Raw genomic sequence first — 15,524 nt, 5'->3', positions numbered from 1 at the left:
AGGCCTCACAGCTACCAAGTGACGGAGGCAGGGCTTGAACACGCGGAGGTCTCCCTGGACGTACACGCACGTACGTGTGTGTGTGTGTGTGTGTGTGTGTGTGTGTGTGAGCTGGAGGCTCCCTCTGTCGCCCAGGCTGGAGTGCAGTGGCATGATCACGACTTACCTGAGCCTTGACCTCCTGGGCTCAGACAGTCCTTCTGCCTCGGCCTCCCGAGTAGCTAGAAGTACAGGTATGTGCTACCACACCTGGCTAATTTTTTTATAGAGATGAGGTCTTGCTATGTTGCCCAGGCTGGTCTCCAACCCCTGGGTTCAAGCGATCCTCCTGCCTCAGCCTCCCAAAGTACTGGGATTACAAATATGAGTCACTGTGCCCGGCGTCCCTGCAAAAGCATTCTGTTTTAACTGGGCACCGTGGCTCACGCCTATAATCCCGGCACTTGGGGAGGCTGAGGTGAGAGGATTGCCTGAGGCTACTGGTTTGAGACCAGCCTGGGCAGCTTGGCGAGACCTCATGTCTACAAGAAGTCAAAAAATTAGCCGGGCATGGTGGCGCGTTCCTGTAGTCCCAGCTACTTGGAAGACTGAGGTGGAAGGATCGCCTGAGCCCAGCAGGTTGAGACTGTGGTGGCCGCAAGTGTGCCACTGCACTGCACTCCAGTCTGGGTGCAGAGTGAGACTCTGAATCAAAAAAAAAAAAAGAAAAGAAAATCATTCCGTTGCCCTCGCTAAACTGCCTGAATCCTAAACTCTTGGTACAGAGGGGAGATGTTTTCGATTGTGTGTTTATCTCATTGAACAAGGCCTGATCACCTTGGCATGTGTCGCTGAACCTCGAGCCCGGGAAAGAATTGTGGTGGGTGCCCAAGGGCCCTGCTCATACCGTCATCCTTGGGCTGCAAAAGGCAGCCTCTTGTTCGTTAGCTGAGGAACACCAGCCCACTGGCGGGAGAAGGAACATGATTCCCCGAGGGTTAGCTGTCTGGATCCTTTCCCACAGATATTTTTTTCCCTCTGGTAAAAGTTCAGGGCTACAGTTCCTGTTCATTCCAGTGTGAGAGTTGGCAGCTTGATCAATGACTTCCTGTGCCTTGATAATGAGTGACTTTCCTATTTAAGAGATAAATTTGTATTTTGAAGGTTCAATGCCTTTTGATTTCTTTATAATAGAATTTCATTCCAATTAGTTTCCTAACCATGACCTGTTCCAGGGCTCTTGGCCAAAGTAAATCGTGCTAATGAGGAATAACAGAAACTTCTGGAAAGTCACATGCTCCTCAGTTTAAGTCAGAGATGAGGCCTTGGAAATCATCTAGACCAGCCTTTTCGTTTTATAGATAAGGAAATAGGGTCCCAGGAGAGAAGAAGGAGCCTGTCCAGGATCACGTTGCTCCTTCTGTCTCTTTCAACTGAAATGACCTCCACCGAAGGGAATGAGAAGAGTATCAATTATTCGAAGATATGTAATATCAAAAACTTGACCACATAGGACAGGCACGGTGGCTCACGACTGTAATCCCAGCATTTTGGGAGGCCAAGGAGGGAGGATCTCTTAAACCCAGGGGTTCAAAACCAGCCTGGGCAACATAGCAAGACCTTATCTCTGCAAAAAATAAAAATAAATTAGCCAGGCATGGTGGTGTGCGCCTATGGTCCCAGCTACTCGGGAGGCTGAGGCAGAAGGATTGCCTAGCTCAGGAGGTCGAGGCTGCCCTGAGCCATGGTCATGCAACTATACCCCAGCCTGAGCGACAGAATGAGACCCTGTCTCAAAAACAAAACCCCCAAATTTGACAACCTAAATTCTAGTGCATACCGGACTTGTAGGCTGTCACTAAATATAGCCATTATTAGAATTTAAAAAATTAGTTTTGTGTGCTAGATGTTTAGGACATTTATTTTATTTTATTTTATTATTATTACTATTTTTGAGTTGGAATCTCATTCTGTTGCCCAGGCTGGGGTGCAGTGGCACGCTCATGGCCACCGCAGCCTTGATCTGCTGGGCTCAGGCAATCCTTCTGCCTCAGCCTTCCAAGTAGCCAGAACTACAGGCGCGTGCTATCACACCCAGCTAATTTTTTGATTTATTGTAGAGACGAGGTCTCACCATATTGCCCAGGCTGGTCTCAAACTGGCAGGCTCAGGCAATCCTTTCGCCTCAGCCTCCCGAAGTGCTGGGATTATAGGTTTGGGCCACCGCAACCGGCCCATTTTTAAAATTTTACATGAGGAAGAGTTATGGGTTTTTAAAATTCTTTTTTTATTTTTTATGAAAGTTATACGTGCTCACTTTGTAGAACAGAGTTGGCCAACTTTGTCCTATGGGCCAAATGGGTCCTGTTTTTGCAAATCGGGTTTTATTGGCAGCCAGCCGGCCTGTTCATTGACTGATTCTCCAAAAATGGCAAAATTGAGCTGCTGCGGTAGAGACTTTGGGGCCCACAGAGCCTGAAATCTTTACTATCTGACCTTTTACAGAAAACATTTGCCAAAACCTGCTATAGAATATCTAAAAAAATTACAGAGAAATCACACTAAGAAAATGGTTATTCATAGGTCACCCTCAGAGACGTGGAGTGATTCTAATTTTGACATTCTCATGGCTAAATAGTCTGAAAGTCTCTGATTATTTCCTACGGGTAAGTTCCTAGAAATGGAATTTCTGCGTCCGCGAGTGTGAGTGGCTTTTTGACCCTTGTGCTTCCTGCAGGATTTGCGTACCTTGCCCGATGAAGCAAACAGACAAGAACTCCTTTGCTAATGAGTTTGGTTTTGCTTTCCTTGACTCAGGGGCAGGTTCAAGGTGGTGGTCTGCGTCCTGTCTGCTGTGACAACGTGCCTGGCGTTTGTCAAGCCGGCCATCAACAACATCTCTCTGATGACCCTGGGGGTTCCTTGCACTGCGCTGCTCATCGCAGAGCTGAAGAGGTGGGTGCCATTATTCCCGCCTACCCCGTAGGCTTTTCCCTTGCTGGAAACACACCAGCTCCGAGCTCCTTTCTGCACTCAAGCGGGGAAGGGATTTTATTCTTCGTGAAGCATTTGTTGATGACTGTTGGATTGGAAGCAGGCTTGGTTCAAAATGCTAATGATCTCGTTTTTAGAAATAGAACAGTGGCTGTTTAATGAACGCAGCGTGTCCTAGTGACAAAAGCTAGCTTGGCAGGACTATCTGAGCACCTTGACCATGCTGCTTTAACTTAATTCTATAGAAAGGAGAACAGATTTGTCCATATGAGGAGAGTGAGGGGAAAAGTCTTAAATAGGTTATTGCATTCACACACAGATGGAAAAAAGAAAAATGGATTTCTGTCTACAGGGAAACACTGACTCCAAGCAGACTGCTGTTGACTGTGGTAGCTTCTTGGAGGCTTAGTGTCTTATAGACAGTCGATCAGGTAAAGCCTTTGCTATTTGCTTTAGCATTTTCTGCTGGGAACTTGTGAACTCAGAGTTTAGGTTGACATCCGGAAACATTTTGGTTTAGCCCTTGTTGGTGCATGACTGTCTCCTAGCCCCAACTCAAATACATCTAATCACTGCCCTTATTTCAATACTCTTTGGAAACCCTTTTTTTTCTTTGCAGTCACTCTAAAAATGCACTTTAATTTCTGATTTTCTCACTGTTATGGACATTGAGTCTCTTCACTGAAGTCTTGTAATTGATGTCATTGTGTGCTGGTTGCTCTGCATAACGTGTGACATGAGCTTTCTCTCCTCTTTGTTTTGAGAAGAGATAAACACATCGTCCCAATTGCTTTGTCTCTGGGGGTTGCTTAGATTGTCAGCAATAACAGGCAGAGGTGGTTGAAGAGGTACAGTGTTTGAACTTGCCCTCTGGCAGCTGAAAGATGCCGTCAGGTCTTATCTGGTGGGCTTCTTTGCGTATCCTCCAGGACTGGGTATAAGAGTCTCTTTTCAGAAACAGGCTGAAATTGACCCTAGAAGAGTAACTATGGCAGTGACTCCTTTTGAGTAGAAGAGCAGATAACTGAGTGAACAGCAGAAGGTTCATTCCCTACCCTCTGGCAACCTTAATTTTTAAAAAGTCACCTTTCGAATTCATCACTGGTGTTACTGCTAGAGCCAGGATGATTCTTAGCAACCGCAAGTCTGCCTACTCACGTATCTACCTGCTCACTGGACAAGTGTTTGCTGAGTTCTAAGTGCCAGCTCCTGCCGGCGGGAGAGTCATTAGAATCACTTGGAAGGTGCGTTTGTAAGGAGAGATGCTAGCTCTGCCTATGCAAAGACTGTGATTTTTGGAGGTCTAGACTGGACGTTTGTAGACCCAGCAAGCTCAGTTGTAGATCCAGCAGGCTCAAAACCCCAGTTGCCGAGGGTTGGGCCAAGGGCAGGAGTGGAGCTGGAAGGTATCCCTCTGCTGCCCTCTCTGGCCTGTGAATCCTAAACCACTGTGAATCCTAAACCACTGGGCACCACTGGAAGTTTCTGATGAAGTGATTGGAGATGGTAGGGTAGACAGAAAGGGGGATGACTGCTAATAGAAAGGACTTCTTCTTGGAGCATTGGAAAAATTATAAAATGAGATTGTGGTGATGGTTGAACAACTCTGATATACTAAAAAACCCTGGCCTGTACTCTTTAAATAGATGAATCTTATGGTTTGTGAAATATACATTAATAAAGCTATAAACAAAGCAAGAACCCTTTAAGAACCTGCCCAGGTGGTTCTGTCTGGTGCCCACTTCTGTTAGAGAACCGCCAATCTGTTATAAACTACGCATTTCAAGCATGAGTCTTCCAGAGGAAGCGCCTTCTCTATTTCTGCAGAGCAAATTGGCGTCCGTGACCATGAAGAGAGAGGAAGAATTTATAGCCTCTAACAAATAATTGGTCACCTTATCACCCGACAGACTTAATGCTAAACCTGAAGCCATATGCTTTCCGCAAGCTATGTTTGTTTCTTCTCATGGAGAAAGTTTTCCATAAAGCTCACATCAAGCCATTACCCATCATGGAAATGTTCTCTCCTCCTCTTAGAGATCCAAAACTCTCCTACCTGAGACCTGGCTTTGGAATCCTTTTTGCCGCCACTGTGGCTTCAGGTTTGCCCTGAGCTGAGTGTGTCTACCCGGTGATGACCTTGCAGCCTGGCTGAGGTCCAGGTTGCCATCTGCAGTATGGGACGAAGCCACTTGCTTCTCTGTCTCCTCATGGCCAGGTTTCTTTTCCTTTTTTTTTTTTTTTTGAGTCAGAATCTCACCCCGTCACCCAGGCTGGAATGCAGTGGCAGACTCACGGCCACTCCAGCGTCTACCTGCTGGGCTCTGGTGATCCTTCCGCCTCAGCCTTCCAAGTAGCTGGAACTTCAGGTACGTGCCACCATGCCCAGCTAACTTTTGATTTATTATAGAGATGAGGTCGTGCCAAGATGGCCAGGTTTCTTAAGGGAGCTGTCTTTACAGTCTTCTGTCTTAAATCTCTTGCGATCTGCTTCCTTGTCCATCTTCAGGCTGAAATGTTATCTCAAGGGTCATTCACAACCTTTTCACAAAATTAATTTTTATCAAGTAACTTGTTTCTGTTGTAGAAAAATTGGAGAATACAGACAAGCAAAACAGAAAATAAATGTAGTACTTATTAAATGAAATTAATATTTGATATTACTTAGCGCAGTACATTGCTTATGATTTTTATGCACTAAATAAAAATAGCAAAACCTGTCTTCAGATGAAAATGACTACTAGCCTTTTGCTGTATCTTCTTTTAGTCTTTTAAAAAATCCTTTGCCATCTTATCTGTTTTTTAGAAAAATCTAGTTATATATATTTTATAAAAATTAGGTCATTCTTTTATAAGGTAATATGAAATTTGACTTTCTCACTTAGAAATGTATTGTAGCTGTCTTTCTCTATAAATAAATATATACCTAGTTCCTGATTTTTAATGGCCATATAGAATTTTAATTTACTTTTTTTTCTTTTTTTTGAGTCACTCACAGCAACTGCAGCCTTGACCCGCTGGGCTCAGGTGAAACTTCCACCTGAGCCTTCCAAGTAGCTGGAACCACAGGCGTGCACCACCACGCCTGGCCAATTTTTTGATTTATTGTAGAGATGAGGTTTCACCATGTTCCCCGGGCAGGTCTCCAACCCCCGATCTCAGGAAACCCTCTCACCTCTGCCTCCTAAAGTGCTGGGATTACAGGCTTGAGCCACCATGTCTGGCTTAATTTGCTGTTAATTTAATTAGTTAACTAATTTCCTATTTTTGACCACTTAGGTCATTTCTAGTTTTTAACCATTATAAATATCTCTGTGATGAACGTCTTGGTGTATCTTTATGCATTCATTATATTATTTCTGTAGGCTGTACTAACAGCCTTTTAACTTCTGATAACTGTTTTTCAGCCCTCCCTGTCCTTGGCCTGTCTGAAGAGTCTGACACAGTCAACCTCCCCCTCTGAATTCTCTTCTCTAGGCTTCTGTGATCCCATATGATCCAGATTCTTCTTTTACCTGACTGTTTCTACTCTACTCTTTTGCTCGTTAAAGTAGACATTGTCCAAGATTGTGTCTTCAGTCCTTTTTGTTTGTTTCTTTTTTTTTCTTTGAGTGGGAGTTCCACTGTCACCCAGGCTGGAATGCAGTGGCATGCTCACGGCCACTGCAGCCTCGACCTGTTGGGCTTAGGCGATCCTTCCGCCTCAGGCTTCCAAGTAGCTGGAACTGCAGGCGCGCACCACCTTCCCCAGTTAATTTTTGATTTATTGTAGAGACAAGGTCTCACCAAGTTGCTCAGGCAGGTCTCGAACCCCTGGTCTCAGGCCCTCCTCTTGCCTCCTCCTCGCAAAGTGCTGGGATTACAGGCATGAGCCACCGCGTCCGGCCTTTTTGTTTATTTCTTGAAGGTCTGCTTCATCCCCTTTTGTTTAACTCTCCTCGCTCTGCACCGTTCTCTGCAGTCCATCCTCGTCTCTCTCCAGATGTCCAGTCTCACATTTCCAAGGATCACTGGGTTTCCTGGTCCGACTTCCTGTTCCCTAAACTGTAACAGGCACAGTCCCTGGTTGGCTCCATGCTCTCTCTGCCTACTCTGCCCCCTATTGTCCCTTCCCAGTCCCTGTTCTAGTGCCCGGATTGTTTTAATGTTATCACTGCTCTCCAAGTCCATTAGACTTGATGTCCTACAGTGCCGCTAGGTCCCTCCTCGCCTCCTGCCGCCTCAAAGGATTGCTGGGTCTCATTGTGCCTCCCTCTGCAAGGTCTCATCTGTCACCTCTTCCCATGTCGACCGCCCACCCTCACACCTCTCCAGAGGGCCGTTGCTTCTGTTTTCTGACTGGTCTTGTCTTTCTCCGGGTCCCTTCCTTCAGAGGGTCTTTTGCATGTCGCTCCCTCATCCTTGCACAAAACCCTTGGTGGCTCCTTGCTGTCTAAGCTTCCCTTAGAACTTTTTCTTTCTCTGGCACTCTCTACGTGCCTGTGACCAGCCAGTCTAGACAGGCTCATTGTTTTCTTGTCTTCAGGCTTTTGTCATCCTTCTTCCCCTGGAATGCCCTTTCCCACTCCTACCGGGCAAAATCCTGCCCCTTGTGCAGTGCCCATCCTGGGTGCCAGCTCCCTCATGAGGCCTTTCCTGACTCCTCATCCCCTCAGTTAAATGTGATTGTCCCCTTTGTGGTCTCACACTGTACTTAGAATACTCTCCCTTAAGTATAATCCTTGTCTCCTCCTGCTCTTCCTCCCTGGTGTTGCAACCTTCAAAGGCAGACATTATTCTTTGTTGCTCTGTGGATTTTCTGCGGTGCCCATTATCTCTGAAAATTCAAACGTCTGTATTGCCCAGTTGTTTGCTAAGTACCACTAACTTTTCTTAGCACAGAACCATGGGATTCCTTGAAAATCCATCAGTGATAGGGCCGGGTGCAGTGGCTCAAGCATGTAATTCCAGCACTTTGAGAGGGTGAGGCGAGAGGATTGTCTGAGCCCAGGGGTTCAAGACCAGCTGGGCAACTTGGTGAGACCTCGTCTCTACAATAAATCAAAATATTAGCTGGTCGTGGTGGCGTGTGCCTGTAGTTCCGGCTGCTTGGAAGGCTGAGGTGGAAGGATCACCTGAACCCAGCAGGTCGAGGCTGTGGTGACCAAACCAATGGACTCAGGCAATCCTCTCACCTCTGCCTCCCAAAGTGCGGGGATTATAGGAGTGCGCCATGAGTAAATTGCTTGCAGGTGAGGTTTGGGTTTCTGGCCAGCCCTCTCTCCCCATGGCACCCAGTGGACAGCTGTGAACCCCTCATCCTCCTCCCTCCCCACTTCCTTCCTCCTTCCTCTCATTAGCAGTTCCCAGCGTAAGCTGTTTCACATTTGTTAGCAGTTCCCAGCGTAAGCTGTTTCACATTTGTGCTCACCAGCCCAGTGTTTAGGACCGACTTATGAGTGAGACCATGAGTTCTTCTGTTCTGCTTCCGTGATGGTTCACTTTTAATGAAGGTCTTTAACTGCATCCGTGTAGCTTCAAAGGACATGATTTTGTTCTTCTTTATGGCTGCATAGTATTCCTAGATGTTACAGATCTTGAAGCAGTTTGGCAAACACATAATTAAATTGCTGGTGAAGACATCTGAAATGGATTCCCATTTGTTGCATTCTGTCCACTGGTGCTGGCTTATATTAGGCCCGAAGTGAATAAAATGTTCTGGATTTAGCTGTGTTTCTTGAGAACTCATTGCACTCTAGTTTCATTTTGACTCTTGAGTCTAATAATGTTTTAGCCTATAATTTTGTTAAAAACTAGCTTAAGAGGCCAGGCGTGGTGGCTCATGCCTATAATCCCAGCACTTCGGGAGGCCGAGGTGAGAGAATTTCTTGAGCCCACGGGTTCAAGACCAGCCCGGGCAACTTGGTGAGACCTTGTCTCTACAGTAAATCAAAAAGTTAGCCAGGTGTGGTGGTGCATGCCTGTAGTTCTGGCTACTTGGAAGGCTGAGGTGGGAGGGTCGCCTGAGCCCAGCAGGTTGAGGCTACAGTGGCCATAAGTGTGCCACTGCACTCCAGCCTGGGTGACAGAGTGAGACTTCACCTCAAAAAAAAAAAAAAGCTTAAGAAAAGGGAAAATAAGACCCAAGCAAGAGCAAATGGGGCAGCTGCTTTGGCCACCTGTGTCTTCAGTGGGCCTCTGTTCAGCCAGCCCCAGGCCCTTGTTCATACCATTCCTCTTCCAGACGCTTCTACTTGGCTGACTTCTCATCCTTTGGTTGTTTCCCTGCCGAGAGGATGCCCTACAGCGTCTCCTTGCAGGTCATCTACCCTCTCTTGTGTCCAAGCTCAGTGTTCCTCACAGCTCCTCCCTCTGCTCGGAGGAAATAGGCGAGGGGGCTGGCTTTCAGCTTTCTGTTTGTCTTTGGTCTTCATCCTAAAGCTTGTTTCTAGTCTTTTCACTTTTTAATTTTTTTTTTACCAGTTTTCTGAGAAGTGTTTGCATTGTCCTTCCTGAACCTTCTCTCAGACCATGAGAAAACAAAAGTTTATTCTGCTGTGGGGTTATGATCTGACATTTATTGGGATTGGTGGTGTCGATCACGCCACTGAGTGACGCAACTACGTTTGAAATATTTTAAACTCTGCTACTTCTGATTATGGGAGTGATTTTGTTGTTAAGAAAAACTTGGAGAAGACATTCAAAGGCCAAGAAGAGAAGAAATGATAGACATCCCCCTTAGGTGTTTTACCCTAAAACAGGGTCCTGCTGTATATGTGATTTCTGGCCCACTTTTTCTCTCTTTGCCTCATGTTACTATTTTGATAAAAGCTCTGAGAACTGGGCATGACACCTGATGGAGCCCAGGTCTGGACTTGCCCCAAGTGCAGATAAGCCCGGGCAGCAGCTGATAGCAGGCCTCGCTCCCTGTGGAAGCAGAGGAAGGACAGCAGACCCTGGCTCTGCAAATTGGAGTTAAGCTTCTTCTCAGTGCAGGTGTCGTGTTGGGCTCTGAGTCCTGTAAGAGGTCTTGACCAAGCCAGGGAGTGGTCCACTGAAGGAAAGAGACCCTAAGGAAAGGCCTTAGAATTCCATAACAAGGAGAGAAGATAGCGTTTTTGTGAGCTATTAGGATTATTTCAGAAAAGTATTTTGTTCCAGTGTTTAGAACCTATTTCTTCAAGAAATGACAAGCACCTTCTCTGTGTCTGGCACTGTTCCAGGTGCTGGGATACAGTTTACATGTCAGTGGATGGAGACACTGGAAACAAATAAGTAAAACATAGAGGGTTGGCCCGACTCAGTGGCTCAGCCTGTAATCCCAGCACTTTGGGAGGCCAAGGCAAATGGATTGCCTGAACCTGAGGGTTCGAGACCAGCCCGGGCGACTTAGTGAAACCTCGTCTCTACGATGGATAAAAAAATTAGCTGGGCATGGTAGTGCATGCCTGTAGTTCTGGCTACTTGGAGGGCTGGGGTGGAAGGATCGTTGGAGCCCAGCGCTGGGGTGGAAGGATCACTGGAGCCCAGCAGGTTGACGCTGGAGTGGCCATGAGTGTGCCACAGCACTTCAGCCTGAGTGACAGAGTGAGATTCCAACTCAAAAACAAAACAAAACAAACAAAAAAAACAAAACAAAAAAAAATAGGGGGTGTCAGAGTATTATAGTCGCTACAGATAAAATTAAAGGAGAGAAGGAGGTGACAGGGAGGGTGGCTGTGGAGGTGGAGACAGCTGTCATAATTGTTAAAGAGAGTAATTAGGGCCAGGTGTGGTGGCTCATGCCTGTAATCCCAGCACTTTGGGAGGCCAGATTGCCTAAGGCCAGGCATTCAAGACCAGCCTGAGCAACATGGCGAGATCTCATCTCTAAAGAAACCAAAAAAAAATTAGCTGGGTATCATGGTACGTGCCTGTAGTTTCAACTACTCGGGAGGCTGAAGTGGAAGAATCGCCTGAGCCCAGGAGGTTGAGGCTGCGGTGAGCCATGACTGTACCGCTGCACTCTAGTCTGGGCAACAGAGTGAGACCCTGACTCAAAAATAAAAATGCAAAAATATTAAATAGTGGTTAGGCGTATAGAGTGGCATTTGAGCAGAGACTTGAAGATGGGGAGTCATGTGACTATCTGGAGAAAGAGCATTCCAGGCAGATGCTGTGGCAAGTGTTGAGCCTTGCAGGAGCATGCCTGGGCTATCTGAGGAACAGCACGGGTCCCCTGAGGGCCTGAGCAGGGGCAGCGAGGGGCAGGAGCACCTAGGAGAGGAGTGAGGAGGGAAAGGGAAACCTCACCCTCTGGTTGAAGGGGATGGCACTGAAGGCTTCCGAGAAGAGGGTGGAAAATGGGCAGCAGGGTCGAGGGTGGCTGAGGTGATGGGAGCTTGGATCCAGGTGGAGGTGGTGAGGAGAGGTCAGATTTTGAAGGTAGGGCTCCTGGACTGGATGCAGGCTGTGTGAGACAGGGAAGGACAGGGAGAAGAATTATGGGTTATGGGCTGGCCGTGGTGGCTCACACCTATAATCCCAGCTCTTAGGGAGGCTGCGGTGAGAGGATTGCCCGAGCCCATGGGTTCGAGACCAGCCTGGGCAATTTGGCGAGACCTCATCTCTATAGTAGATAAATTAAAAAAAAAATTCGCCAGGCATGGTGGCGCATGCCTGTAGTTCCAGCTACTTGGAAGACTGAAGTGGAAGGATCACCTGAGCCCAGCAGGTTGAGGCTGTGGCTGCTGTGAGCATACCACTGCACTCCAGCCTGGGCGACAGAGTGAGACTCCTGCTCAAAAAAGAAAAAAAAAAGAATTATGGGTTATGGGTATACTCCACTGACTTCCATATCAGATGTCAGCGTGCACATGCCAGGAGAATCGCTGGGTGTCTGGAGTCAGAGGTGAGGCCTGGGAGAGGGGATGTCTCTGGGAGCCTTCTGTTCCATACAATATTTACGTCCCACTCCCCAGTCTCAGGGACGTAAATACTGTATGGAACCAGAAGGGTAGGAAGGATCTCCAGCACCGAGGGGTGAGGCCCACCAGAGGAACCAGAGAAGGAGACAGAAGAGGTGGCCAGGGAGGCAGGTGGAAGCCAGGACTGACGGCGGCTCGCTCTCCGGATCCCCATGCAGGTGTGACAACGTGCGTGTGTTCAAGCTGGGTCTCTTCTCCGGCCTCTGGTGGACCCTTGCCCTATTCTGCTGGATCAGTGACCGAGCCTTCTGCGAGCTCCTGTCGTCCTTCCACTTTCCCTACCTGCACTGTGTGTGGTGAGCCCCTGGCGTGGGGAGCTGGCTGGGAGGCTGGTGCTGGCACTTGCCGTTGGGCCCTGTCCGCCCTGCAAGGGGCACAGGTGTGTTCGGGGACGACGAGGAGCCCCAGCCCACCTCACTCCTTACTGGGCTGTCAGATGGTTTAGACAGTAGGCTGTAAAAAGCTGAACTGGCTCCAGGGAGCAGGCGCAGGCCGAACAAAGGCCTAATTGTCATACCTCCTCGGTCTGGTCCGGGTCTGGGTCCGGGTCCACAGTCTCTTGCTTCTAGCTCCATTATTAAAGCACCGGGGTGCTGAAAACTGAATTGGGAACCTGAGCTGTGGGGGTGGGAGTAGGGGAGGGGACGCTGGGAGCAGAGGTGATGTCTGGCATGGTCCTCAGTGGAAACCACACCTTTGGGGCCTGAGTGACCAGGTGAAGCCGAGGCCGCACAGGTCATTTGGGGACAGCTTCCCCGTGCTTTTTATAGGTGGAGACAGAAGACCAGAGAACTAAAGTAAATTGTTTAATTTCCCCCACCATCTTTATATAAAAATAATCTTGGCGTTCAACAGTAGCATACTGGAACTTCTACACTTTGGAATGCTCAGGATACACTGTTTTGTTTTTTTTTTCTTTTTGAGTCACAGTCTCTGTTGCCTAGGCTGGAGTGCAGTGGCTTACCCATGGCTATTGCAGCCTCGACCTGCTGGGCTCAGGCAATCCTTCTGCCTCAGCTTTCCAAATAGCTGGAACTATAGGCATGCACCACCACGCCCAGTTAATTTTTTGATTTGTTGTAGAGAGAAGGTCTTACCAAGTTACCCGGGCTGGTCTCGAACCCGTGGGCTCAGGCAATCCTCTCACCTCGGCCTCCCAAGTGCTGGGATTTCAGGCGTAGGCCACCATGCCCAGCCTGGGCATCTTTTCAAACACAGATTTGCTGTGTGTATTTCCTTTTTTGCAATGTGCCTTTTAATTTTCTTTGTCTTTTCTACTGAGTATTTCTATTTTAAAAAATGTATATCTAGCACAGAGGCTTGGCACTCCGTAGACAGTCGTTACTGTCTACAAAACGATGTGCTATTTATCGTGCAAATTGCAACATTTTCAAAAGTACAGAGGGTAGTACATTGAGCCCCATGCAGCCAGCACCCAGCTTCCATAATGACCAACACGAGACCTATCTTGTCCCTGCCACCCTTGCCCACCACCCATTTGTGACCCCGTTTATTTTAAGGCACATCCCAGACATCATATGAAATGATTACTTTTTTCAATGTTCTTTGTATGGAGGATTTTTTTTTTTTTTGAGTTGGAGTCTCACTTTGTCGCCCAGACTGGAGTGCAGTGGCCGCTCCCGACACCGCAGCCTCGACTGCTGGGCTCCGGCGATCCTTCCGCCTCAACCTTTCCGAGTAGCTGGAACTACAGGCGCGCGCTACCATGCCCGGCTAATTTTTGATTTATTGTAGAGATGAGGTCTTGCTGCCCAGGCGGGTCTCGAATCCACAGGCTCAGGCAATCCACTCACCTCAGCCTCCCAAAGCGCTGGCATTACAGGCTGAGCCACTGAGCCCTGCCTGTATGGAGGAATTTAAACTTCTTGTCATATGGTGCACATATATTCCCGTTTCCCATTTGTCTTTCAGTTTGTTACTGATATTTTTGTGGCATAGTGATATCAAATGTTCACATTTGTTGGTCTTTTCTTTAGGGTTTCTGGACTTTGTGTCATTCTAAAAAAGGCCACTGCCCCACCAAAGTTTTTATAAAAATCTTTTATTTGAACATATTTAAAAATATATTATAAAATTTGAATTCATCTGGGATTAAAAGTCAATATAGAGTACAAGAAAAGTTTATACGCCTTTAAATGGTCCATTGCTTGGTAAAGATTAGTATTAAATTAAAACTTTTTACAGGCACAGTGAGGATAAATTAAAAAGAAGTTCCCACTAAATTGCAAAATCTGTTTAATCAGCATAAAAATTATTCCTAGGCTGGGCGCAGGTGGCTCATGCGTGTAATCCCAGTACTTTGGGAGGCCAAGGCGAGAGGATCGCTTGAGCCCAGGGGTTCAAGACCAGCCTAAGCAACATAGTGAGACCCAGTCTCTATTGTTTTTTTTGAGTCAGAGTCTCACTCTGTTGCCCAGGCTGGAGTGCAGGGGTATGCTCATGGCCAGTGCTGCCTCAACCTGCTGGGCTCAGTTGATCCTTCTGCCTCAGCCTTCCAAGTAGCTGGAACTGCAGGCACATGGCACTATGCCCGGCTAATTTATCTTTTTTAAATTTATTATAGAAATGAGGTCTCGCCAAGTTGTCCAGGCTGGTCTCGAACCCGTGGGCTCAGGCAATCCTCTCACCTTGGCCTCCCAAAGTGCTAGGGTTATAGATGTGAGCCACCACACCTAGCCCGGTCTCCATTTTTTAAAAAAGAAAAATTTTTCCTGATGAAGGGGCTAAAATATCGATAACTAGTTGTTAAAGTGAGAAGGTGGCAGCTCATCAGAGGTGTTCATTTACTTCCATCTTTGTGCCTCTGTTTTAAATTCTTGGGACCCTGTCTTCTTGGTTGGGGCCCAGAGATGTTTTACGCATGCTTATTCCTATGATCAAGCGGGAATAATTTAGAATATTCTAAGATGGGCCCGAATCACAGCCTGTGATTCCAGGGATTATGGGCCCCTTCCTAGTGAGAAGAGGCCCCTGGGCTGTAGTAACAGAGGGGAAAGATGGGTTAGCCCAGAAGAAGGAGCCAGCTAGCTGAAGGCCCTGGAGCCTTCACCCGTTCTCACTCCCATCTTTCCTTGCAGGCACATCCTCATCTGCCTGGCTGCCTACCTGGGCTGTGTGTGCTTTGCCTACTTCGATGCGGCCTCGGAGATCCCGGAGCAAGGCCCTGTCATCAAGTTCTGGCCCAGCGAGAAGTGGGCCTTCATCGGGGTCCCCTATGTGTCCCTCCTGTGCGCCAGCAAGAAATCGTCGGTCAAGATCACGTGATGGCAAAGTGGTGGCTGGCTTCTCTGCTTATTTTCCCTTGTGCACTGGGCTTCCTCTGCTAGCAAAGACAGCCGAGGGCTTTCGAAGAGTTGGGGTGTGGCCTGTTTTTAAAAAAATTCTGTCCCCTTGGTTGGGCTCTAACTAGGATGTCTGTGGGTGCCAGGATCCCACTGTGTGTGGACAAAAAGTGAGTGTCTTTCCCTGTCCCAGAGATGGCAAGTAGAAGGCTCAGGGACACAAGGTGTAGCTTTCTTGGCATCACTTCCAGATGCAGTGGCTTTTCGGGCCATAGCAGAGTGGGCCGGTGGGGGACCGAGCCCT

General features: G+C 47.7%; 1 protein-coding gene across 1 annotated transcript; it reads left to right on the top strand.

Moving 5' to 3' along the window:
• Positions 1-2,796: 2,796 nt before the first annotated feature.
• ACER2 (alkaline ceramidase 2) lies at positions 2,797-15,203 on the top strand (the record flags this gene model as incomplete). Its single annotated transcript, XM_008053625.1, has 3 exons — positions 2,797-2,934; positions 12,077-12,214; positions 15,017-15,203. Coding segments are annotated over 3 exons (463 nt in total), but the record flags the coding sequence as incomplete, so codon positions are not given.
• Positions 15,204-15,524: the final 321 nt, after the last annotated feature.

The sequence above is a fragment of the Carlito syrichta genome, unplaced genomic scaffold, assembly GCF_000164805.1.
Source record: "Carlito syrichta isolate Samal-C Ts95f unplaced genomic scaffold, Tarsius_syrichta-2.0.1 Scaffold288330, whole genome shotgun sequence".
Lineage (NCBI taxonomy): Eukaryota > Metazoa > Chordata > Mammalia > Primates > Tarsiidae > Carlito > Carlito syrichta.
The sequence above is the reverse complement of the archived record's forward strand: the minus strand, read 5'-3'. Positions and strand labels throughout refer to the sequence as shown.